This window comes from Rhipicephalus microplus, chromosome 2 (genome assembly GCF_043290135.1).
Source record: "Rhipicephalus microplus isolate Deutch F79 chromosome 2, USDA_Rmic, whole genome shotgun sequence".
NCBI classification, from domain to species: Eukaryota; Metazoa; Arthropoda; class Arachnida; order Ixodida; family Ixodidae; genus Rhipicephalus; species Rhipicephalus microplus.
In genome coordinates, this window is record NC_134701.1 from 204677986 (window position 1) to 204703319 (window position 25334).

The following is a 25334-nucleotide window of genomic DNA, read 5'->3' on the forward strand; positions in this document are numbered from 1 at the left end:
CCAATTGGGGAAGAGATCGCTCCTCGCGCAAGTCTGAGTACTCCCACTGAGCGCCTGATTAAAGACGGAACGAATTCCCACTAGAAACAGTTTACAAGTCAATGTTTCCATTCTTTAACAAGAAAGTGTTTCTTGCCGGGGTCCTCCGGCAGCTCACTAACATCATTTCTGTTACGAAAATGACGTCGGCAAAATGCACACGAGCAAAATACAATAAAGTTTTATTCGTGCCAGATCTCGAACTTGCGACCTCATGAGCGGCGACGATAGGTGCCGGCTACACACTGCACTACCGAACACGTGCACAGAACGTTACAGGTAGAATCTGTCACACCTTCTGCCTCTCGCCGCCGTCTTCTATAATGGGTGCCGTCGTCGTCTAGGAGGGTGGAAGTGACGCACAGCATAATGACACCACCGAGCGCCAACAGGGAGCTCTTATAGTTGTCTCAATGCAGCACATGCCATACGTGGAATATTGCAGGAAACTCTCACAGGAACAAACGAAGTTTTTCTTTTCGCTAAATATTGCTTTGAATTGGGTGGCACCGACAAAGATAAGCGCTGCAATAAGTGTCATGGAAAGTCAATGGCGTCAACAGGTGAATGTAACGTAATTTATTGGTTCAGTGCAATCAGATATACGCCAGCGGACAGCGAAACGCTTTCACGAGTTCGAAGCTCATGCTACGAACGTTGTGTGATATATAGTGCGTTGTGTGACAGTGCGTACAAGAACACGAATAGACGTAGGTCACCCTATTATTGGAAGCGCTCTTCTTGTCCTTTATATCCTCTAACGACTTCGATTTGGTTGAGTGCTTATGCTGTAAAGGGAATATTATATGCTATGTGTAGTTCAGGTCATCATTTAGCGAGATGTATGACATGCTGTTTCCAAGTGCGGGTTGACTAGCTCAACTACCACAAAGGTTTTATTATGAAGATGGATCTCAATTTCCGAGTTTAAAATGCGCAAATTAGCGTCAAAATTGGTAAATTCAAGTCAAACGGTGCTACAGCCGCCATACACAACTAGACATTCTGAAAGCTCTTATATATAATGGTAAACTAAGCAACCAACGACTCCTGCGAAAACACGTTTCACTTTCGGGTTTTACTGGTTTCTACTGTAATGCGATCAGTCATTCTTTTATATTTGATTCGACTGTAATCACGTTCGATCGTCATGGGGCAGTTGTTTTAGGCGCCGCTGGTAATTCGTAGCGTCGATTTAGAGCACTTTGGTATATTTTGGCATACGCCGACGATATTGCCTTTTTTGCAGTTGATAGAGAGAGTGTCACTTCGTTATTAAAAACCACTCAAAGGTTTTGTGACACGAGTGGAAGTTTAATGAACAAAGAGAAAAGCATTGGTTTATGGCATTGTAATTGGGACCTTACGCCCAGTTCCTTTGGAAATATTCAGTGGCATAAGATGCCTAGTCGTTACCTAGGGGTACCATTGCACAGGTATCAAGACAGTGAAGCATTTTGGCTTGGAAAGGCTGAATAACTGCGCGTGACCACCGACGAATGGGGCGGTCGTGGCTTATCAATTTTCTCTCGGTCAGCTGTATGCAACGTGTTTCTGGCTGCTAAAATTATGTACCTTTTGCAGGTACTTAGTTGTACGCGTAAAAGCATTCACAAAGTCCACAGGATATTCGCCACGTTCATCTGGAGCTCTACGTGGGAGAGAACATTTAGAACGAACTTGTTTCGGCGAGTTAAGCAAGGAGGGCTGTCTCTGTGCCATCTGTTTCTTAACCAAGTAATATCACGTTTCCTGCTCATCAGAGACCAGAGAGACTCTTTTTTACGTTCTTTATTTCAAACAACGCTGTTACACCACATGCCTGACTTCTTTGTATCTTCAGACAGGCGAGAACGACACACCTTGTCACCGTTCTTGCGCGAAGTAGTGTTCTCATATCGTTTCCTAAGGGCGAGGTTTTCGATAGATTACCTAACTAATGTGAAAAGAAAGCGCCTTATGAAAGACCTCATACAGAATGTTTTTCCTGTGCCCCTGTACCGTTCAAGGTATGAAAAATCATATAGTCATGACGTACTAAAGCGAGTAAAAAACATGTGTATACCACCCGATGTGAAAACCTTCTTTTTTAAACTTCATACGGGAACCTTGCCAGTAAAAACGTGGCTCAAAGAGAGAGTGATGTATGTACCATGGGGAAGCAGCTGTCTCCTGTGTAACAAACCTGAGACCATTGAACATGTGTTTATTGATTGTAAGAACGCTATTTTCTTTAGGGACATTTTACAGACACATTAAAAAAAGATTTACCTCTTACTTCATATAGAATTCGTTTTTTGCCTTGTGATAGTTCTGTGCAAAATTTGGATGTTATATTTTTACTTGGTCTTCATTCGGTTTGGCGTAGTATGCTATCGTACAGACACTGTGATGTGAGAGTTCTATCCGTTAATGAGTGTTTTGCGCAAGCTGTTATAAAAGATCGAGATGTGTATAAGACTACCAACTGTGTTGAAGATGTAATATCTTTGTTTGACGCGTTATCACGCATGAAACACGTGTGATAGTGATTGTCATATTAGCTTGACCTGTAGTCAAGAAGTCAATAAAGAAAAAAAAAGCTCTTTAGTGTAAAATCCAGCAAGCCGGCCATTCATTTTTCAAGCCCACTTGTTATAACTCTGGCACGCAGCAGGTTTGGGCGTGTTGGTAGACCACCATACTTCACAAAACCTCTAAACGAAAGTAAAACAAGATGAATTCCGAATAAGTGCTTATTTTCAACTTAATTTAAAAAAAACAATATTGCTTGTCGTGTTTCAACTTTTGTTAATGTGGGACGCTATATGGTTGGTGAAGTACGAAACACTGGTGCCAGGAACAGTCCTTGATCAACGATTTATCATCGCTTCAAGGCAACGTCTCAGAGTTGAATCAAACAGTATTGCGAAGATCATCTACAACAACAAAAGCGTGAAAGAAGATAAAAAGAGTCACCGTAAGTTACTGTCACAGCTAGCCATTTTATGAGCATTTTACAGCCAATGAAATGCTGTATAGTTGCCGTTCGGTAATACGAAAACTTTTCGGGACAGTGACAAAAGTACGCGCAAAGCATCATTCTTTACGTTTTATCTTCGACAGCGTCAACCGAATGTTTGCCCAACTGGGCTGTGCAGCTTTTGAGCTGCAAAGGTTCATTTCAGACGGCTCACTTCCTCTGCTCGAGTTGCCACTATGAACGGACCGACTCACCTCTAAGAAGCAGGCGGACGAAGTTCATGCTGGTCTTCTTCCTACGAGTGAGGGTGTTTTCCGTGTGACAGCGGTATCGTAGGAGTTCCTCTGAGTCTCGGGCCTCTCGGATGTACAGCTGCCCATCGCTCGTCACCAAGTATTCGTCTGCACACAAAATGAAAGATATTGAGTCACCTAACGTGACATATAATAATGCTGACTTGTTATGAAATGGAATTCTCGCCAACAATTTTTCTTCACTACGATCAGCACCCACACCGGTCTTCGTTTACTTAAGTTTATGACATGAAGCATATGTAGTGCAATTAGGGTAGAGGATTTTTACAAGCAGATACATGTTCATGTCTCTAGTTTTTTTTTTCGTTGATAGCTTGGACTTTTGGCTGAATTTCAGCAAGCATTGCGAAATATGTTATCCATAAAACGAGATATTTGAAGTAGGGGCTATGAACTGTTCAATAATAAAGCTTGTAGCGTTGACAATCGTCCGGAAAACTGCCTAATGTTGAAGCGCAAGCCGCTTAGCATAAATCTCTTTCACTGACAGATGTTGAAGCCGCTGTAGAACTTTTATCTGTTCTAAGGTTGTAACCTGAGATAGTTAGGTCATATCGAACAATAAAGAAATGAAAAAAGTAAGGTTAGCAAGTTAGAGTTGTAGCCCATGATGTTCGCTTTAAAGGCACGTCGGTAGTTGTCCTACAAAAGAATAAATTACTCAGAACTATACCAACATGCTGGCTTCTTTTCGCGTATCTAGCCACAATTTAGTGCACGAGAGCCGTGTAAGGTATGCTACCCACCTTCACATGGCCGTTCTTCAACGACAAATAACGAGCCGTAACGTTGTTCATCGTGGGGATCCTAGAGAAACTGCAGGATGTGTTCGGCTAATACACCCTCGTTACGTAAATGACCTCACTTCGCGTAGTCGTTTTATCAAACGCGAAAGAAAACGTAAATGTCCGAGAACACGCTGCGTGATATGCCTTACACCACGCCAATATACACCATCTGTATATTCACGCACGCGCATAACCGGCTTTCTCTCACACACAAATACCGAATGTTATTCAGGAGCCAGAGATATCTGCTTTGCTGCGCATAAAGCGTAAACACGAAGTAACGGCATACTTGACGTTCACCGTTACAAAGCTGCACCGACAACGTCGCCATTTCGGATGACTCATCTCCCGACGACGCCCGCGTGGAAACCACTCGCTGGTATAAGCACGGCGACGCTTGGGCACTGGGGAGATTTGTTGGCACTCACGTACGCGTTATCCTCATGGAAGAGCCCCATCCCATTCGAATCTCATATACTTCCTCCTACTTCTCCCCCCCCCCCCCCTCGGCATCCATGTTATCCACGAAGGCCGTTACGGCATAGATACTTGCAAGCCCGTACGCTACATCTTCGCTCTATCCAAGACTGCCACGTTGGTTATATGGCTGCGGCCATACGTGATGGTTTTTTTTCCCTTGCCACGAGAAACGTTCGTACCTTCTTCTCTTTTCATGTGTTTGCTCAATATTTAACGGTTCCTTCCATACAGGGCCACTCGCTCCTGGCTCTCAACCTTTTCCTCCCTAGGGCATACACGTATTTCGTGACTTTCGCTAGAGCCCCCTCCCCCTCGCGAGTGAATAAATATGCGAAGATATGAGGGTAGATAGGAAGAAAAAAGCAGTTTGGCCTTATCTTTATGACGCTTCAGCCGGCACAGTTCCCGCGACACGAGACAGCACTTTTTTATGGAACATATATCTATGCCGCGCTGCTGCAGCACGTATATAATCTCCTTTTTTTCCTTTTTTCACCTCTAAGGATCAAGCACTTGTTTCCTGTAACTTTTCCACGCTCTCTCCTTTATTATCCCCTTCACTAGAACCTGTAATGTAGAGTAACGATCTACAGGCAACCACGTTGAATGTCCGTGCCTGTCTTTATTGCTTATATTATATTATTTAAGGGGTTCTTTTGTCCCATAAAGTAGCCGCATGGGACATAAGCTTTGTAGCTCTGCACAGATAGCCATGCTAATTTTCTAGCCAGAAATGTGAACAATTTGGAGGCATTAAGTGCCGATTGACAACGTTATTTTTTGTGGCCTTTTATTACATGTGACGTAAAAAATATTGAATGCAAGAAAGGGAAGTATGTGAAAATCGGGAGGCCTTTGCTGACTATCCGCATTTCTTCTTCGTTCTTTTAGAACTCGGGGGTTCGCAAACGCTGCTATATAGTAATTTTATCGGCACTAAACGTAAGGAGCAGAAGAAAGAGTGTAAAATCCTAAAAGATACCGCTTTAGAGAATTCAAAAGCCAGTGTTTGTAATATATATAATGAAGGCGTAATTCACAATGATTCTTGTAGACGGAACTTCATAGGGAGACCAGCCATGTACTACGCGTCCAGATTCCTGAAATGAAAAGTTCCCAGACAGAGCACAATGGCAGCCTTCGAGACGAGCTGGTGAGCACGCTTGCAAAGGTTTGTCGGTCGTCCCACAAACCACCGTTTCTCCAAAGGACTTTCGTTTCCCGTTGTGAAGAAGTAATCAGCGACTGACAAGGAAGCGGACTCGTTCGCGGTGACAGCGGATACCGCAGAGCGTTCGTCTATGCATTCTTAAAAGCACCGGGCTGCTACTACGTGCAAAAGGAAAGCAAAGCGAGAATGGATAAAACTAAACAGGAACGCCCAGCAGGCGATCCGCTCGAGCGAGCAGCTTTGCGCCACGAATGCTTTGGAAATGAATATTTGAAGAAGCCACGGCTTCCGGCTCCGAGTTTAGTGGTGTCGGAACGAGCAGCGACAGGCCGACCGGCTCTAACTGCTCGAATCCTGAAGGCGGGCGGGGACATCGAAGCGTTGAAATTTTCATAATTCCCACAGGTTCACCCTTCCCAACTCACCATCCCCTCTTCTCACGCAACGAAAAATCGGTGCGTGTGGCGGCACACTTTCTATCGGTGCCCGATCCGCGAGCCCACGCCCCACTAAATCCTAAACCTTTTCCCGGTTTTGCTTGTTCCTTTCATCTACGCAGACAACGTTCCCTTCTTTAAAATATTTACAGCTCGTCTTTTGCTGACAAACGATGCTGCTGTGTGAGGAAACAGCAGAGAAGTGAATTTTTAAAACCCCACTCTGCCAACAAGTCGACAACAATGCTTTTGTTGTTCTTCTGGCCCGAGAAGGTATATATATATATATATATATATATATATATATATATATATATATATATATATATATATATATATATATATATATATATATATATATATATATATATATATATATATATATATTGAAATAACTTGAAGATAGCACATAAGAAAAGGATCGTATTTACTAACGTTTTGGCCGTGGCACGGCCTTCGTCGAAACGTTGCCATACAATATATATATATATATATATATATATATATATATATATATATATATATTGTATGGCAACGTTTTGCACTGGGGACGTTTGTTCATTGATTGTACATGGTCCAATGAAGCGGGACTGAAACTTGTCACACAATCCTGGAGTACGAATGGGCGTCCAAAGCAACACTTCATCCCCCGGACTGAAAGAGACGTCGCGATGAGAGCTGTCGTAGCGTTGCTTGCGATCTTGCTGATTGGCTTCTGTATTAAGGTGAGCCCGTTGCCGACATTACTCGAGCCTTGTGATGAACTGCTCTGATACGGTTGCCGAGGCGTCGGTTGGCACATTTAGGAAAGAGACGTCGATGGTGAATGTCGGTGAACGGCCGTACTTGAGGTAGAAAGGCGAGTAGCCAGTAGTTCTTTGAACAGCGGTGTTATGGGCAAACGTCACAAAAGGCGAAGTCGTATCCCAGTTGTCATGATTTGATGCGATGTACATTGACAGCATGTCTGTTAGTGTACGATGAAATCTCTCTGTCAGCCCATTAGTTTGGGGATGGTAGGCTGACGTCGTCTTATGTACTGTTCCATAGGTTGTGAGCAGGGTTTCGATTATGGTGGACAGGAACGTCTGGCCGTGATCACTCAGGAGGACGCGAGGTGCACCGTGACGCAATACAATGGCGTTAAGAAAGAAGTCTGCGACGTCTGAAGCAGAACTTGTGCGTAGTGCAGCAGTCTCTGCGTACCATGTCAGGTAATCGACAGCAGTCACAATCCAACGATTACCTGCTGGCATAATGGGGAGAGGTCCGAGTGGGTCTATGCCAACGATGGCAAACGGAGTCTCGGGACACGAGATAGGTTGCAGAAGGCCAGCGGGAGCCGAAGTTGGTCACTTCAGTCGTTGACACAGATGGCAAGATGCAACCTACTTGGCCACAAAGGTAGAAATGCCCGGCCAGAAGAAACGGTTTCTGATGTGGCTTTGTGTTTTGTGAAATCCCAAATGTCCTACACATGGGTCGTCGTGAAAGGCTTCGAGGACTTGATGACGTAGAGAACGCGGAAGTACTGGAACACAGCGGTGTCCATCAGTAGTGTAAACTTAACGATGGAGCACATTGTTATCGAGCTTAAATTGCCGTAGTTGTCGGCGCAATCTAGCATTAGGAGTAAGTGATTTGCCATTTAGGCGTTGGATAATGCGATTGCAATATGGATCATCACGCTGGCGTGTGGCGAACTCGGTGTAGCGATTTGAAGCTGGCGTGTCGATAACCGCAAGGTGTGATAATGTGAGGGGTGACGCAGTGCCTAGCCCACCAGACGAGCAATAAGCTGACATACTTGATGATGAAAGTGCAAGAGGGCAGCGAGAGAGAGCATCTGTATCTTGGTGTCTTTTGCCACACTTATAGATGACGTCAAAATCGTACTCTTGTAGGCGGAGCACCCAACGACCGAGGCGACCAGACAAGTTTCTCAGTGTCGAGAGCCAGCACAGGGCGTAGTGGTCTGTAATAACCGTGAAGTGGCGTCCGTAAAGATACGGTCGAATTTTTTGTATGGGCCAAACGACAGCAAGGCACTCCTTCTCAGTTATGGAGTAGTTCTGTTCAGCAGCCGTAAGAGCACGGCTAGCATACGCTATAACTCTTTCCCGTGATGTGGCATCCCGCTGTAGAAGAACTGCACCAATGCCATGGCCGCTCGTTTCGGTGTGCAGACATGTAGGTGCGTTCTCGTCGAAATGGCACGGAACAGGGTTGGACGTTAAAGCATTCTTGAGGGCTTGAAAGGCACGCTCGCGGTCGTCGTTCCAAGCGAAAGTTCATCCGCATGTCAGAAGCTTGTGCAGTGGCGACGCGATGGCAGCAAAATGACTAACGAAGCGGCGGAAGTAGGATGCCAGGCCCAGGAAACTTCGTAGGTGTTTCTGATTTTCTGGCTGAGGGCAGCGTATAACGGCAGCAAGCTTGTCAGAATCCGGACGAATGCCATCTTTGCTGCCAAGGTCGCCCAACACCTTGATATTCTTGTTGGCGAAATGGCATTTTTATGTGTTTAGCTGAAGTCCAGCACTAGAAATACACGTCAAAACTTCGTCCAAAGGATCAAGATGCTGACGAAAAGAAGAGGAGAAAACGGCGATGTCATCTAGGTAACAGAGACTTGTCTTCAATGTTACGCCGCGTAGAACTGTGTCCATGGTGCGTTCAAACGTGGCAGGAACGTTACATAAACCGAATGGCATGGCGTTGAATTCGTACAGCCCGTCTAGTGTTGCAAAGGCAGTTTTTTTCTTTGTCCGCTTTGTGCATAGGTATTTGCCAATAACCAGACCGGAAATCGAGGCTGGAGAAAAATTCAGCGCCTTGCAGAGAGTCAAGTGCGTCGTCGACTCGTGGCATAGGGTAGACGTCTTTGCGCGTGATCTTTTAAGTGCTCGATAATCGACGCAGAATCGCACCGACCCATCCTTCTTTCGGACTAGCACAACAGGTGATGACCACGAGCTGGACGAAGGCCGGATAACATCTCGTTTGAGCATATCAGCAGCGTTGTCCTCGATGATTTTCCGCTCTGCAGACGACACTCGATATGGCCGGCGACGTACGATTGTATTGCCTTCCGTTTCAATTCGATGCACGGCGACAGAAGTGCGACCCAGAAGCTTGGAAGATACATCAAATGAAACACTGTGTTTTTGAAGCATACCCAAAAGTTCTTGCTTTTGCGCTGACGTGAGATCAGGATTTATTGTGGCTGTTAAAGCAGCCATTGTAGCATGGTCTTCAGTACTCGTAGAGCAAGATGGCGAGTCTGCGTGAAGGGGCACCAGAGAAAGTGGTTCGGTATCTGCGAAGCAAACCACGCTGGTGCCCTGGGGCAGTGCAACAGGCAATGAAGTGGGGTTAACTGCCGTAACTAATGCTCTGCCATCACGAAAGCGCACCAGGCTAGGAGCGATGGTAAGTCCACCAGACATGTAGCGTCCACACGGTGCTAGGAACACATCACCAGAACCGATCTTATCTGATGTCAGGGTCAGAATATGCTCATTACCTGGAGGAATAAAACAGTCATCAGCGGTGACGAAACGCTGGCTATGGGCATAGTTATCAGACGAAAGCGCAGTATCTGACATGCGAATAACCCTCTGACGGCAAGATATCACGGCTGAAGCTGAGGAGAGAAAGTCCCACCCTAAAATGAGCGCATTGGTACACCAAGACAGAAGGAGGAACTGTATATGGTGAAGGATGCCCTCAATAAAAACTCGTGCTGTGTGAACATCAGAAGGCTGAACGAAAAAACGCATTAGCGCAGCGAAGGGGAGGGCCATCATACGGTGTCTTTACTTTGCGCAAACGGGAACGTAAGTCCACACTAATAACTGAGAGCGATGCACCTGTGTCCACCAAGGCTTAAGTCCTTGTACCCTCAGCACACACTGAAAGTACATTTGAGGGGCGTTCTGGAGGAGTTCGATGCAGTCCGCAAAATGCAGCTTTCCCTCCTGAAGCTGCACTGTTTAGTTTTCCGGGCGATGATCAGACGCCGTGGTAGCCGGACGAAGTGGTGACGAGGAACGGCGCATAGGTGACGGGGAGCGACGACGCGAGGAGTGGAAGGGTACTGGCTGCATCGAAGTGCTGCCCCGCTGCGGTGGTCTAGTGGCTAAGGTACTCGGCTGCTGACCCGCATGTCGCGGGTTCAAATCCCGGCTGCGGCGGCTGCATTTCCGATGGAGGCGGAAATGTTGTAGGCCCGTGTATTCAGATTTGGGTGCACGTTAAAGAACCCCAGGTGGTCGAAATTTCCGGAGCCCTCCACTACGGCGTCTCTCATAATCATATGGTGGTTTTGGGACGTTAAACCCCACAAATGTAATCTATGCATCAAAGTGCTGTGGAGATGGTGAGCAGCGTTGGTACAGTTGGTATGGGTGGCGATGTTGTGGAGCAGGGGCAAACTAATCCTTCTCGAAGTAACCATAGCCACGCCTTTCGTCTTGTTGACGTCGACGACAGAATTGTGAGATGTGGCCGCGTATAGCAAAGCCGCGTATAATAATAGCAAATTGGTCTAGATGGACGCCAGGCTTGAAAAGAAGGAGGCGTGTGTCTTGGGGCGAGGTAATTCAGTGAAGGCTGCATAGTTGACCCATACTGCGTTAATTGCTGAGGAGGTGGCACTGCAACCACCTGAGCGTACGTCGGTTTTGGAGTGGTATGCGAGCTCGGTAATTGCTCAGACGTCATGGACGCTAGTTCCTCCCTCACATTGTTGCGGAGGCTGCCTGCAGAAGGCGTCATGCGGAGTTCACAAGAGGACGAGGTGGCCTGGAGTTGCAGCTCCTCGCGGATCATAGACCGTATCAGCGCACGGAGCTCACCGTCATGCGTTGGCCTGATATCTGCTGCTTCAGGTTGTAAACGTATCAGTTGAAGGTCATCGAGCCGCTGACACGTACTGATGATATCCGCGACCATGGTCGGGTTCTTTGCCGCCAGAGCAAGTGGCGAACGCGGTCATGCTCCGCCATCGAGCTGTCTACGCGACGGCATAGGGTGAGGACATCTTCAATGTACGAAGTATAGGACTCGCCGGAGTGCTGGACACGTTCAGAAAGCTTCCGTTTGGCGATCTCTGCATGTACAGAAGGGTTGAAAAATATCTGACGGAGCTGCTGCTTAAAGGTAGGCCAGTCTGGGAAATCCAGCTGATGGTTGAGAAACCATGTCTTAGCGACACCCGTCAGATAAAATGGTACGCGGGACAGCTTTACAAAATCATGCCAATAGTTAAGAGCACTCACGCGGTAGTACTCATCCGACCAGTCTTCTACGTCTTCACCGCGAAGGCCGGCAAACATCAGTGGATCTTTTTGAGGGGTGGTGACAGTTCAAGAAGGTATGCCTAGGGGTGCAGGCGGGGTGGATGGAGCCGTGTTGTGCTCATCTTGCGACAAGACCGTAGGCTGACTGCGCAGACGGCGACTCGACCGGAGGTCAAGGGATGATTCTTAGTCGAAGATAACGGAAAAGCGCTGCAGGGAGAGGACCAGGGGACCGGAAAGCACTCTCCACCACTTGTAAGGCAACGTTTTGGCTACAAGACACTTCTTTTTTTACTTGCCGAGCCCCTGCGCCACAACACAGGTCAGACTGATGATGATGAGTATGTACATATAAGATGACGCGTAGAAATAATGCTCACAATATATATATATATATATATATATATATATATATATATATATATATATATATATATATATATATTGAACGTAGAAGTGACTGAGAAAAAACAGCGTTGGCATTCCAGGCAGCTTATATAACATATTGTTGTTGCGCTTTTGTTCCATGTACTGCCACTCTCGTATGCACTGGTGAAATAGTGGCTAGGGTGTTGCGGTTTCGATCCCGGCCGTGGCGGTCGCATTTCGATGGAGGCGAAATGGTATAGAGGCCTGTGTACTGTGCGATGTCAGCGCAGGTTAAAGACGATGAGATGGTGAAAATTTTTGGTAACTGGACTCTCCAGCATTTTTCATGAATTCATAATGATATCGTTCTTTGAAAATGCTCAATCCTGCATATAAAATATGTATTTATTTCTTATTTAGAAACATTGCTCCTGTGTTTCACGTGCTACGTCGCTCATTATAAGCTACACCTTGAGAAGGCATTGAGGAATGCATGGTGCTGTCGTTAGAGTAACCCCGATCGTGATAGGTTTTCCAGTTATCAGGGAAGGGTTTCGCTCTTCCTGCATTTTTGCATCGCCTCATGTCGTTTTCACGTCCACCCTCGTTTTTACATGCGGTGATATCGGCTTCGAGAGTGAAAGCAAGCGTGTGGAGACAATGTCCACTCGCGCTACAGCCAAGCTTAACTTGGAATAATGACACAATTGGCCCCACTGTACAGCCTAGCAGAATTCTCGGCCATGCGCTCGCACGGAGTCTATACTGAGCGCGATAGTACATGTATTAAATCATACACAGAATATATATGTCATATATACCCACAGTGTATATATAATCTCGAAGTACCAATAATACCAATAAATAGAACATCACGTGCTAAATCAACGACGTAATTATCAGGCTCTCTTTTGTGGACGTCTCCGGAAGTTTCGACCATCTAGTGTTCTTTACGTACACTGACATGTTACGAATTTGGCCTCCCTTCAAATGCGATCGCCATGACTGGGATAGAAACCACGAATTTGGGTTGGCAGCCGAGCGTTCCAACCACTACACCACCACGAAGAACCACCTAAATGCAAGGTTACCAAGTCAATTTAGCAAATCCTGAAGAATGGGAACTCGACGCACACGGTTTGCTCAAGTAGGCTCTTCGTAAATTGCAGTAATACTTTACTAGGTAGAACTGTTATGGACGAGTTTCGCCGTGGGTCGTAAATAGGAACGTATCGTCACCCTTAGCCAGCACACTCCTAATGACAGCCCGAGCATTCCGCACTTATTGTTTTTTTCTACATTTATTAGCCTAAAGCACAGTGATCTCATTAGCTTATTAAAGCGGCTCCTGACCGCTTTATTTCTGAGGCTAAAGAAATTGCTATTCGATTGTTCTTGTGATTGCGCACGGCCGTGTATTGAGTTGCTATATGTGCTACGGCGTTTACAGCGCTTAGCTGTGCTATAGCCTTCCGAAGAACCTCTGATGTAAGCGCTTCCGGAATCATCTATCGCTGTGGCTATCATACAAACCCTTATTCGGCCCCTTGTAGAGCTCTGACATTTGCCTCGTATGCCTTATTGTTGGGCCAAGGCGAAAATGCTTTTATGTAAGAGAAGCTTCAGATGAGATAATTGCCTCTCTGATGTAGGATATGCATATGAGTTACGTAAAGCTAATATATCTGTGTTGTTACATCAATTTTTCGTTTGAAAAAAACGCAAATGATTTCAGCTATTTTACCAGTAACCTGGTTGATGCGACCCGTATAAGCGGAAAATACTACCGATACCGAAAGCGTGCTAAACCTTCGCGTGACGCAATTGCGACGTTGTGTAAGCACTTCGCCAATCTTCCTCATTATTGTCATGTAATCGTTGTTATCTGCCTTCTTGGTGATTGCTCTGGGGCCTTGTTTTCGTGTCGCTATTTTGCAATGCCAGCAACAGAGTCTCAGGTCAAGAATTGTTTTACAGATATTTTGACGAATCGAATAGTTGCGCAGTTGACTTTAAATGTTCGCGATGCGTAAATAATAGTGTGATGTCATCTTTTAAAGTGCTAAGCGCCAAGAACTAAGCACAACAAGAACGCAAGCATTGATGTTGCCACGGGCCTCACGCACAGCTAAAATGGTAAGTTAGATGTGGTTTTAATAGCAACCAATTAGAGCTCTTGGAGAAAATATAGAGTGTGAGCACCAGTTCCTAGTTCTTGAAGACTTCACTAGGCCAAAATTTGAATATGTAGACATGCTAGCACTCGGGCGTTCTCAAATCACGACAATAATAATGAATAACTTTATTAAAGTTGCTTGTTAAGTGAGATATTGCGCAACAGATGCATGGAATGTAACCACCTTCCACCAAAGTCGCCGAGGTTCATTGATTCATTGATTTATTTATTGATTGATATGTGGGGTTTAACATCGAAAAACCACCATATAATTATGAGAGACGCCGTAGTGGAGGGCTCCGGAAATTTCGACCACCTGGGGTTCTTTAACGTGCACCCAAATCTGAGCACACGGGCCTACAACATTTCCACCTCCATCGGAAATGCAGCTGCCGCAGCCGGGATTCGATCCCGCGACCTGCGGGTCAGCAGCCGAGTACCTTAGCCTCATTGCGGCGGAGAAAGTCGCCGAAGTTCACTGAGAAGTGCTTCGCATTTAAAGACCATAATCCAAGCATTTGTCGAGCGGAATCGAACCAGCAACCTCTCGATTCTCAGCGCGCAGACCTAACGACTACGCCACGAAGCGTACGTTGCCTGGAGTAGGGTGTACCTTGAGTGCCAACAGCAAACCATTTATTTATACCATTCACCATTTCGCAGTCCTCAGAGCTTGGTAACTTTAGAGCGTTTTCTTTATCAGTGGCTTGTTGGCGCGACGGGCTCACGATGGGCGTGCTCTAAATGTCGTCGACTCCAGGAAGCGCCGTCTCCACGGAGCATGGTCTCTCCTGCGCACGTGCTTATCGGACTCGTAGTTTGTGATGGGGCAAAGGTCACTTTGTGCGCCACCGCGGCTATGTTTACGAAAGTAGCACGCTGCTGACACGACGCAAATAGAAGTGTGACAGTTGTTCGCGCTTGTAATATGTGTACTTGTGCGTTCGTTTCGTGTGCCTTTCTTTCGGTTTGAACTGCGTGCTTTACGGGTCGAGCTGTGACCCTTGTTACTCCGCGCTCGTCCTGTGTATGCAAATTTCGGTCGCGCTTTCTGCTTGTGGTGTGTGCTGCAAGTTTCGAGCTGCTTGCCATTCTCAACGTTACTTTGCAATTTGTTGCTGTTGCTGAAACAATGCACAGTGAACGCTTAACTACCACTGTGAAGACACGTTTTACTGTCGTGATGTACCGATTCCTATACAGGTAGATTAACCGCATTTTTTTCTCTCCCACTTTGTTTACGGCGAATACTGACATGCTTATCCTATTTATCACGTTATTTATGCTTATTCAATTATGAAAGTATCTCTTAGTCATCTTTCAATAATTATTTAACGTGAGAACTCATAATTTTTTTAACGCCAAGGAGTAACTGGTGCTATTTTATTCTGGTGAACAACACATGATACAAAGTACAATAAAGTTCTAGGTGACATGAGTGCTTGCTCACAACTTCTCTATTCGCAATACATACACAGGGGGAACAAAAAAAGAGTATTTTAGACAAAATTACAAAACCCACGTGGCGGTGGATAAGCTATATTACGTGTGGGACACCATTTTTTCTATATTTTAGCATAGCGCCTCTTTTGTTACCATGAACTATGCATAAAATGCCCCGATGTTTTTATGTGACTCAGCATTCCTTTCGTTTTTTAGATGCATACCTCCAAACGAATTATCTCGATGACTACACATGCGACACAAAATATTGCGTACCTCCATGAGTATTTTTAGTGATGACGTAGCCGTCGACCCTCTGCCAAGATGTCACAAACACGTGGTCGGTCAGATGACTGGGTATAGGACACTGCAGGAGCACGGAGTTGCCACTGAGAACGTGCTTGTCCGAGAAGCGTATCTCGTAGTTGGTGTCCAGCACTGCGCCAAAAAGAGGGATTGCGTCTTTCAATCAATATATCTCCAGACGGACCCCATTGAGACTGAATACTATATACTATATACTAAGGTAACTAAAATTTATATGTTTGTTGGCGTCATTATCCCAACTATCACAAACACAGCCCTAGTAGTGGCACTTGCAAGACGATATCAATTTATGTTCCGTCAGTATGAACCATGTACTCGGATATACAGCACAAATTACACAATATTCTTCACACCGCGACGCCCATCCATGACTATTACTTGTTTCTTTTACTAGCCAACTTTTTTCTATTGCGCACAAGCACCTACACGTCCTACAGATTTTCCTAGTGTCAAATATAGCACACTTTAAATTATTATTTTCAACACTTAGCGAGGTGATTTCTCTTCTTCCATGCGATTTCCTTCAGCATCATCTTCCGTCATTTGCCTTGTGGTTTCTGATTGCTTTACATGTTAATCATGCTTCTGCTATTTTACACAGCTATTCCTGTTACGGGGCAATATTTATTTAACACAAACCATTTGGCTATGTTGCTAAGGACGCTGCTGAACAAAGAGAGCTACACCACTGCACACAAATTTGGCTTCATAACAACGGGAAGCAAAATAATAATTGCTACTACAGGATAGCTATTCGTTCGCGTGCACTGCGTGCCTGTCTTTTGAGCGCACCTCGGTTCAAAGATAATTTCAAAGTCACCCGAAAAAAAAGTCAAATAAAATGTCACTGTAGCGTAAACATGCTGAAAGTGTCACTCTAGGCAACACAACTGTGTGTGCGGTAAGCCTATGAGAGTTCACTTGCACCACTAGATAAGCGGGCTTGATGCAAGCAAGGCTATGTATACAAGTCAGGTCACCTGTTTTGCGCTGCATTGCTGTTATCGAGAATTTCGTCATATATTATGAGTGATTTAGTGCCTAACGAACTTAACAAAGGTGCTCAATCATTTACGTCATGTGGGCTTTCGACAACAGCTACAGACTTCCTGTCACACACCTTAAAAACAGGAACGAAAAAAACAAATGCACAAGTGATATACTAGCATTTCTGGAAACTCCACGGGTTAGTGCCACAGTGAAAAGCAAAGCGCATATGCACCGAAGCCTGTGGCAAATGAACAAGAGTGCTGGCAGACTTGCTGCTTCTTTTAGGACTTGTTGGAACGGGATACTTGGTCACTCGCCATCTTGAAGAGGCTTTGTGCAACTCATATGAAAGAAGCATGAGGGTTGTTCTTGAGGTTATGCGTGCGTAAATGTGAGCGTGTTTTTGAGGGACTACCGGGCAACGCTGACTATCTTCAATATGCTGCTCTTCTGCCACTTAAATACTGAAAACACATCTCTCTGGTGACTGAGTTTTTTGAAAGAAAGCGACATGTACAATTTTCGAATACGTCAAATATACTTCGATGTAACTCGCAGACTTTGATGATAGTTCCTGAAATTGGTTTTTAGCGTGCTTAGTCGATATGGGTCAGCAAAATTTGATGGCGAATCATAAAAGTCGACGAAGTCTATAGGCAATGAAGAAATAAATAAGCAACTTCATTTTGCAGAGACGTAGTCCTGTTTTTTTTTGTTTACTTCAATTTAAAAGGAAGTAGATCACTGTTTTGAAAAAAAAAAGAAGCGCATTCATAAAAGGAAAAGCTGCCGCGATGTTGCATGACTAAGCACAATAGTAAGCAATATTGCAACTATTTCAAGAAAAAAAAAGAGGAGAAATAAATAAAAATTAGGAGCGGTGTTCAATTGCCACGCAACCAATCAAAACTTCGCAGTGGTTAGTTCACAGTGCCGCTGATGAAGTAATTTCTCATCACTAAAATGCAGCACGCTATTTTGTCGTCAGCTGTGACTTGAGTGCGCGAATTCGCAATCAAGAAGTTTCAGATAAGGTCGACTGCATACGTTGCGCGAGGACTTGTTTGCTTTAATCAATAAAAAGCAATAGTTGCTTGCAGAAACGTGAACAGTTCTTATGAACAGCGATATTGTAACATAGCCGCTGTAAGATCTCGCTTATTGCTCTTGCAACGAGCCATGTTGTTTGCCAGAACCAACTAGAAAAGTTTCAGTGGTGACGTTGGAGAGCACAAAAAAACATAAGCTGAAAAGAAAGTGTCCTTGAAAATACTGTATGCGGATAGTAAGCGCATTTTTTACAATGGCGCAAGAAACAAACTATAAAGAAATTATGAAACGAAGGAATAATAGAAGGTAGTTGGAATGAAAAGAATGAGGCACAAAAGGGACCTGCACAAAATTGAAAAAAAAAATGTCATGGGAGAAAATAGGCACCCAACGGAGGACATCACTGACACAAATACTATTAGACGGAAATGGAGAGCCTTATGAAGCCGACGTTATCCTACAAATGAGGTGCTCGATACATCTAAACTTATTCGTGCCTAACTTCACTCTAATCTGCTTAGTCAGGGTTACACTTCACTCCGTAGCACAGAAGCAAACATAAAGCGGACCTCTCTGACTGGCACCCGCTTTGCCAGGGAAGGGCGCAGAGAAAAAGACAAAGGGAGGAGTGGAAAGGGAGGAGGCCGAGAGGAATGGAGGAAGAGGAACAGAGGTGAAGGGCTTGTCCTTTGCGCGTAGCAGGGCGATAATCGAGTTAGCTTGACTAATGGATGGTCATTGTGACTGGGCACAGGGAGCATGCTTCAACAGCGCATCCGCCGAGCCGGCGACGTTGCTTTGGCTAGCGGCTTTGCCTAATTGCCCCGTCAGCTCGGTAGATGCCACAGCCGGCAGCGTACGCGAGACCATCGAGCGATGCATACGAGACAAGCTATACACGGGCCCACTAAACGGCAAATGGACAGCGCGGAATAGAGATGTTTGCCTGCGTTAGTACAAGTGGGACCTCGATTCGGCGCCGGCTTGAACAACATTCGTTCTGCGTGAAAGAAATCCCTAACAACTGCAGTAGAGTGTCGCGGAATGTCGTAAGGTTCAGTTTAAGGAGCACTCGCACGTGTTTAGAACACTTCGGCTCACACTTCACTTGAATCCAGCAGTTTTAAGAGATTTTCTGTTACTATCAGATGCACAAGGCGCATCTGATGTCAACACTATCAGTGGTCGTATTTATTGGTTGGTGAATGAATACACTGAAAGCATGCATTTGTTCGGCTCATCCTTCATACCAGGCTAAATCTATTAGTCAAGATAGACTTGGCGAGACCTTCAATACGGGTCACTAAAACGTTAAAATAGGAAAATGCGAGACGCGGAAAGCGGATGGAGTTACACAAAGGTGGCTTATGTATGCGTTTCTTGAATAGGATAAATAGCTTTGAATAGTGAAATTGTTCGGTTCTGATTCAAAATTTCAAGTATTCTCACGTAAGTATGTATGCACCTGATGAAACATGACAGCGATGGCAGGAGAAGCCACGGACAGAAGTGTCCGCATGTTTTGGAATAGAAGTATTGCGTGTGAGCCACGGCATGTCTCCTATTGAGCGTCACCTATATATCAAATTGTGATGGGACACTCATTACAATTGGTACACTCATCAGTTTGCACTCATATCTGTACCTGTGGCTATCTTTCGTGCGTCGTTTCTGTTTAAAGAGCGCGTTAAGCATTGAGCTGTAAACGTTGTTAGTTAGCTCTCGTCCTGCGTGGGTCGTTTTCGTGCATCATTCGTGCGTAAGCAGCGCGCTGCATGTTTCGATCTGCTAGCCGTTCTCAGCGTTACTTTCAAAATTGATGCTATCGCATTCATTGCTTCGCCCTTGCGGTGAAACTGTGACCCCCCTTTTTTTTATTTGGTCTTAGAAAAACATCGTTTACCGTTAGGTACCGCTAATATTCAGTGGTTGCTATGGCAACTGTCTCGTTCGATCCACAATAAACATTGCCCGGAAAGCGTATGCTTACCAGCAAACATACGATAATAACGAAACATTTGGTGGATGCGAGCCCTCATGTTCTAGGATGAGGAGGAGTTAGATGGCTCTGTTCAGCTTTACATGGCCTGTGGATATAAGCTCACACAGATTTTTGACTTCTCAATGGAAGGTCTCACGTTAATTCCAATTGATTTGCGTACACCTATTGTAAATTGATCTCCTCCGGTTTGTTTTGCGCTCCCCGCTACGATAAACACAGAATATCCAATGGTTTTATGCGTGGCACTGACGCCATTTCTTGGCTGGTTCTGTTGCTTCAAATTTGTTAGTTTTGTTTATCGTGCGTGAGAAGTGTTCGTTGCTGTTTCCACACCTCTACTTCATAGAACGGAAACGGAAGCTTTGCTTTTCTTCACACATCCGCTGCCCACATTTTTAAAATTGTTTTCTTCATTGGTAACGTTATTGGTGTTGGCTTCGCAGCATGTTTACTCATCTTGGCAATAATTCTGGATGACACAATTCAGACAAGTTTCTCGGGAGAGAGAAATATCGTTTGACAGTGGCGCTTTCTTATTCGGCCTTTTGCACGTAAGAACGCACGGAACAATGAGTAAGGGAAGGAAGCCGGTATCGTTCTACGGCTGGCATACGCTTGGGGAGTGACATATAGGCAAACGTATGCAGCGAGTTTTCGTTCAATACCGTCGGGTCTTGGGCTTCGTGCCGAGACGGCAGGCTTTGGTGAGACACCGCCTGTCTTAAGGCGTTGTTTGTTATCATGCGGAATATATTGCTACGGATGCTCAAGTTCCCCCGCCGAAAGACGAATGGCATATGGGTTGGTACGAATGCAAACACTGAATGACACGTTCGGGTTAGAAGGAAGAGAAGCGGCAAAAAAAAAAAAAGCGGGAGATAGAAGGTTCAGCCAATGTGTAGAAGGAGACTCTAGCCCCGCGACGGGATGGGCGAAATCTGACAAGTATTGATTGGAAAGAAAACAAGGCAGCCGGGAATCCAAAAAGACTGTGCAAATGGTGAGCCGAGTGGGAAAACAAATACCGGGTCTGTGTTCCAAGACCGCCCTCCTTTGTTTTCAGATAGCTTTCTCGGACGTTCTAAATGGCACTCCTACCTACCAAGAGCTTTTTCTTCTTTTTTTTTATTTCTTTAGCCACACGTTTTAAAACAGAGTGCTGGGCTTAGAAGACAAACTCTGTGGAGGCATTTATTTGCTTCGAACACAAGTGGAACCTGTTCAATCGGTAAGCAACATATATCTTTCGAGTTCCTACAAACTTTTTACATTTTGTGTTGTCACTACGACTGTACCGTCTGTTCTACATCAATGTGATACAGTCTTACAATGTTGCTTCTATGGGCACCTCCTACACAGACGCGTAGTATTTCCGCATAGGCATGACCGACAGTTCATCGCACAGCGTTTGTTATTGTGACGAGTAGTAAACAAGAAAGCCTGATATACCCCGCTTTCCCGAAAAAACAAGATAAAGACTTAGCGTGTTTCTTTAAATAGACTGGATGACCGAGCAGTGACTGCTAAAAAACGCTCCCGCAGCGCGCGCGCACTGAGACAACGAGGGATATGGAAAGCGGATGTCAGACAGCCGGGTATGCAGCGTTGTTCGACACTGAGGCAAGCGTGACGAGCAGGACCAACGGCTTTGTGTGAATCGAGTATAGTTTTAAGCGCGACGTGGCTCTACTGGGCACGGCGACTGCATGCAGAGCAGTTTCACACACCCATCTAACGCTCCGTCACGACGCAGGCACGACACCAGCGCATACATCATGACATGACGTTTTCTCCCTGGTTTTTGTTAAAATAATGGCGTGATATGGGGCCTAGAAGATGCTCGTACTGTTGTTACCTGCTTAATATTCTTGCAGAAGAAACACAGCAAAAATCCAGAAATTTGCGGCCAAATGATTTATCATGACATACATCTGTAGCGTGACCGCGAAGTTCGCGAAGAGTTTGAAAAACACCATTGGACGGTAGGTAAACGATTGCTGGGCAGTATATTTGCAATTCGTCACATATCACGACATGTATACCGTGTCATATTATGTGAATTCGTATGCAACTCAAGTCAGTACCTAAATGAGCAATGACAGCGTTATGGCCATATCATGATGCACATAAAATATGGGTGATGCCTTTCATCTATTGTGTTTTGTGTATTTTAACGTACTGATTTCAATTGCGGTACATATCACTGTTATATTAGGTTAACAAGACCTCCACGAAAGTATAAAGATAGATAGATAGATAGATAGATAGATAGATAGATAGATAGATAGATAGATAGATAGATAGATAGATAGATAGATAGATAGATAGATAGATAGATAGATAGATAGATAGATAGATAGATAGATAGATAGATAGATAGATAGATAGATAGATAGATAGATAGATCCACATCTGTAAACGAGCCACCTTCCGTTGGGTGAAAGAAGATAAGGAAGTTGTCAAACGCACCCCATTTTCCACAGACACCAATATTGGAACACTATATCGATGTGATGCACACAGGAGTATGCTAACGAGGCCAAAACGCGCTTTTTTCGGGTGTATTCTTCCTGCAGGCACCCGAATACTGATCACAGGCAATAGAAGCTCTCGCATGGTTTTGTACCCTTGTACTGTTCGCGCGTTATAACCACTCGGGACGGTCATCTAAATTCACCGAGTTGGCGGCTTTTGCCTCGCCTCGGTGTTGGAGCACTGCCGGCTGTCGCATTAAATCGTTCCCCTTGGTCGACGATCGATCCGATTGCTTCCGGTCCCCGGTGGACTTACTCGCGCGTGTTTTTACCCTTAAAGGGTAAGAGGGAGCTACGGTTTCTGCAACCTGACGCCCGCTACAGGCTCGCTTAGAAGCACTCGACGAGGCCTTGCGCGCATTCTGCTTCTTCCCGCCGCTTGCTTTCGAAAAGAAAGAAAAATTGGCGCAGCTGCGACGGAAGAGGTCTTTATACGGCGGCAAAGAGGAATGCTTGCCCAGAGAAGACTGTTGTTCTTGGTTTTGCAGTTACTATTCCTCGACTGCGTCGTCATCGTGTGTGTGAGGCAATTTGGAGAGTTCAAAATACAAGACAAACATAATACCGTTTTGACTTTTGTTTTTTCTTTCGAAGGTGGTCGGCCGAAACGAGGTTCTTCAGCCAGCATCCAACCACTACAGTCGTTAAGCGGAAACATCTTGCGAGGCCGACCAAGCAGGAATCGAAGAAGGCTCTTTGCGGCTTTAATTATTTTAGCGGCAGAAAGTCCTAAGCAGTCTCCCAGTGTCGCTAGCAGATGCCGTTGAAAAGGCGCATTCGGCAGCTTAATTGCGGCCCAAATTAGGTTCTTTGCAAAGGCATGTTAGAATGCGCCCTGAAAACAAATCGCGTCTCGAGTTACGCCTAGTTGATGCAAAAAAAAATTCCACTTCAATTTTACGGCCGTATTCGACATCAAATGTGATCTAACAGTAGCAACTTTTGTGGGCGTGTATGAGTACTATGATTCCATATTGGGATGATCTCAAGCAGTAAAATAATTTGCATAGGTCAGTATTCTTTTTTATTTTGTGGCTGACTCCACTTTATTTTTAGTGATTTCCATGCAATCTCTGTTGCTGTGTTGCTCTGCATAAGTGCGACAACTAACAAGTTCTGAGGAAACTTTTGCTTTATGATCAGCTGAACTGGCGCCCCTGCATGTCGTTATAAGCACCACTATGATCACACTTATCAATTAGACTATGCTGCCTAAAAATAAACTGCCTTTCAAGTATATTCATTAAGTACGTCGTCAGCATTTGCCTCATCTCGCTTCATGAACGTTTTACTTTCATTTTTTGTTTAGCGTTTTTTACTGAAATTCTCTGCTTATTTTTACAATATTTGAAACACTAGCAGACGCTGTATAACAGTTTTTGTACACTCTTTGTTCTGTTGCATTGAGTGAATGAGCGCTCTGCGTTCCCCTGTTCGGCGAGTTGTGGCCTTAATGTAAATTAAGATCCAGTGGCACAACGATTCGTAAGCGCTTAAACACACACACACACACACACACACACACACACACACACACACACACACGCACACGCACACGCACACACACACACACACACACAAAAAGGCGAAGTGGGGAGAAGAGTGTATGAAAATATGATGCCTTAAAGCCTAAAGTGGTGAGCACAAACATAAGTAATCGACAGCTATATGTTATACAACGTCATCTACTGTATTTTAATGTTTATCATGCCTATTTTTAGACATTCTTAGCAGCCACTCAAGATACAGCTTTCGTTTTAAATTAAGAAACGTTGAGAACAAGTTCTCCAGATGCACGCATCATCACTTCCTTCCAGAATATTTCGAAGCGCACATCGTCGGTTTTGGATGAAGAATGCTCGTAAGCCCACTTGCGTGGATGCTTGCCGAATGACGTCATTGCTTCTAAATTCAGACCTCGAGCACAGTGTGTAGCATCCAGATGAAATCAGGGTGTCATTATTGTGAGTTTACCTTCACAAAAAAGCCCTCCTCTGCTAATTAGTGGTAGTGTGCACAAAAACGACTACAACTACTAACGAGCTCACAGCTAACCTTTCCAGATCACGTATCTCAAGCACGAATCTCGTCATGGACCACACCTTCGTTATCAGCTCTTCGAAGTACAATAAAATACCGGTCCACAGCTGCGCGTATGCGGCGTGAAAATATCGATTGTCGGTTCTCGAATTCTCGTTTTATTTTTCATATGCAGACCAGTTCTTGTTAGAAGCCGTGCATGGAAAATATCAAATGAGCACCTGCAGCGTCATGTGGGGCATTAGTTATTCTGAATACCCATAATTACTAATTATACAATTTTTTAAACCATGAAATCATAAGGACAGGATGTAAAGTGCACCATCTGCCCGAACAGAACCATGGGGTTACGTGGATCATTGCTGTTGTGCAGCGCGAGCAGTTGTTTTTTTTCTCAATCAAGAAACTCGCTAGCAGACGCTGCCTGCGTCAGCTGGGCGAGACGCTGCGGGGAAGAATGCCTGGAGGAGAGGCGTGAGCGACTGTAGGTTAGCAGGCGCTCTCTGCGTTGGCGTTGCGAGGCAGGAGTTGGGGGAGCGCAGGAGAGGAGAGAGAGAGGAGGGGATGGCCATTCACAATAGAAGAGCGAGTGCAAGTAGTAGGATAGAAGTGGAGAGGGTGTCCTTGTACGACAATTCTTGCACCCGTTAACTGCCCGCCATTTCTATTCGAGTTATGAACGAAACAGTCTAAATGCGTGGCTTCTGTAGCTCAGGGTTGCACTTACAGAAAGAAATAACCTAAGACTTGTAGCTCGAGCTTGCGAATCTCCCGTCCTAGAAAGTACACGGAGGCGACATCATTTGCCCTAATGAATGAGCTCTCGATCCAGATTAGAGAGGCCGGCTCGCCTTCTCACGTGACACGCGACAGGACGGCATCGCGTTCCAGCTAGTGTTCCGCACCAGT

General features: G+C 45.1%; 1 protein-coding gene across 5 annotated transcripts in view; it reads right to left on the minus strand.

Moving 5' to 3' along the window:
- Window positions 1–25334, minus strand: part of LOC119169592 (cell adhesion molecule Dscam1-like) — a 202147-nt gene that overhangs the window by 65042 nt on the left and 111771 nt on the right. For all 5 annotated transcript variants that reach the window (XM_075887265.1, XM_075887267.1, XM_075887264.1 and 2 more), the window contains exons 3-4: window positions 15759–15920; window positions 3256–3402 (exon numbers count right to left, since the gene is read on the minus strand). In XM_075887265.1, the coding sequence (XP_075743380.1) occupies window positions 3256–3402; window positions 15759–15920 (309 nt within the window). The remainder of the gene's footprint in view (window positions 1–3255; window positions 3403–15758; window positions 15921–25334) is intronic.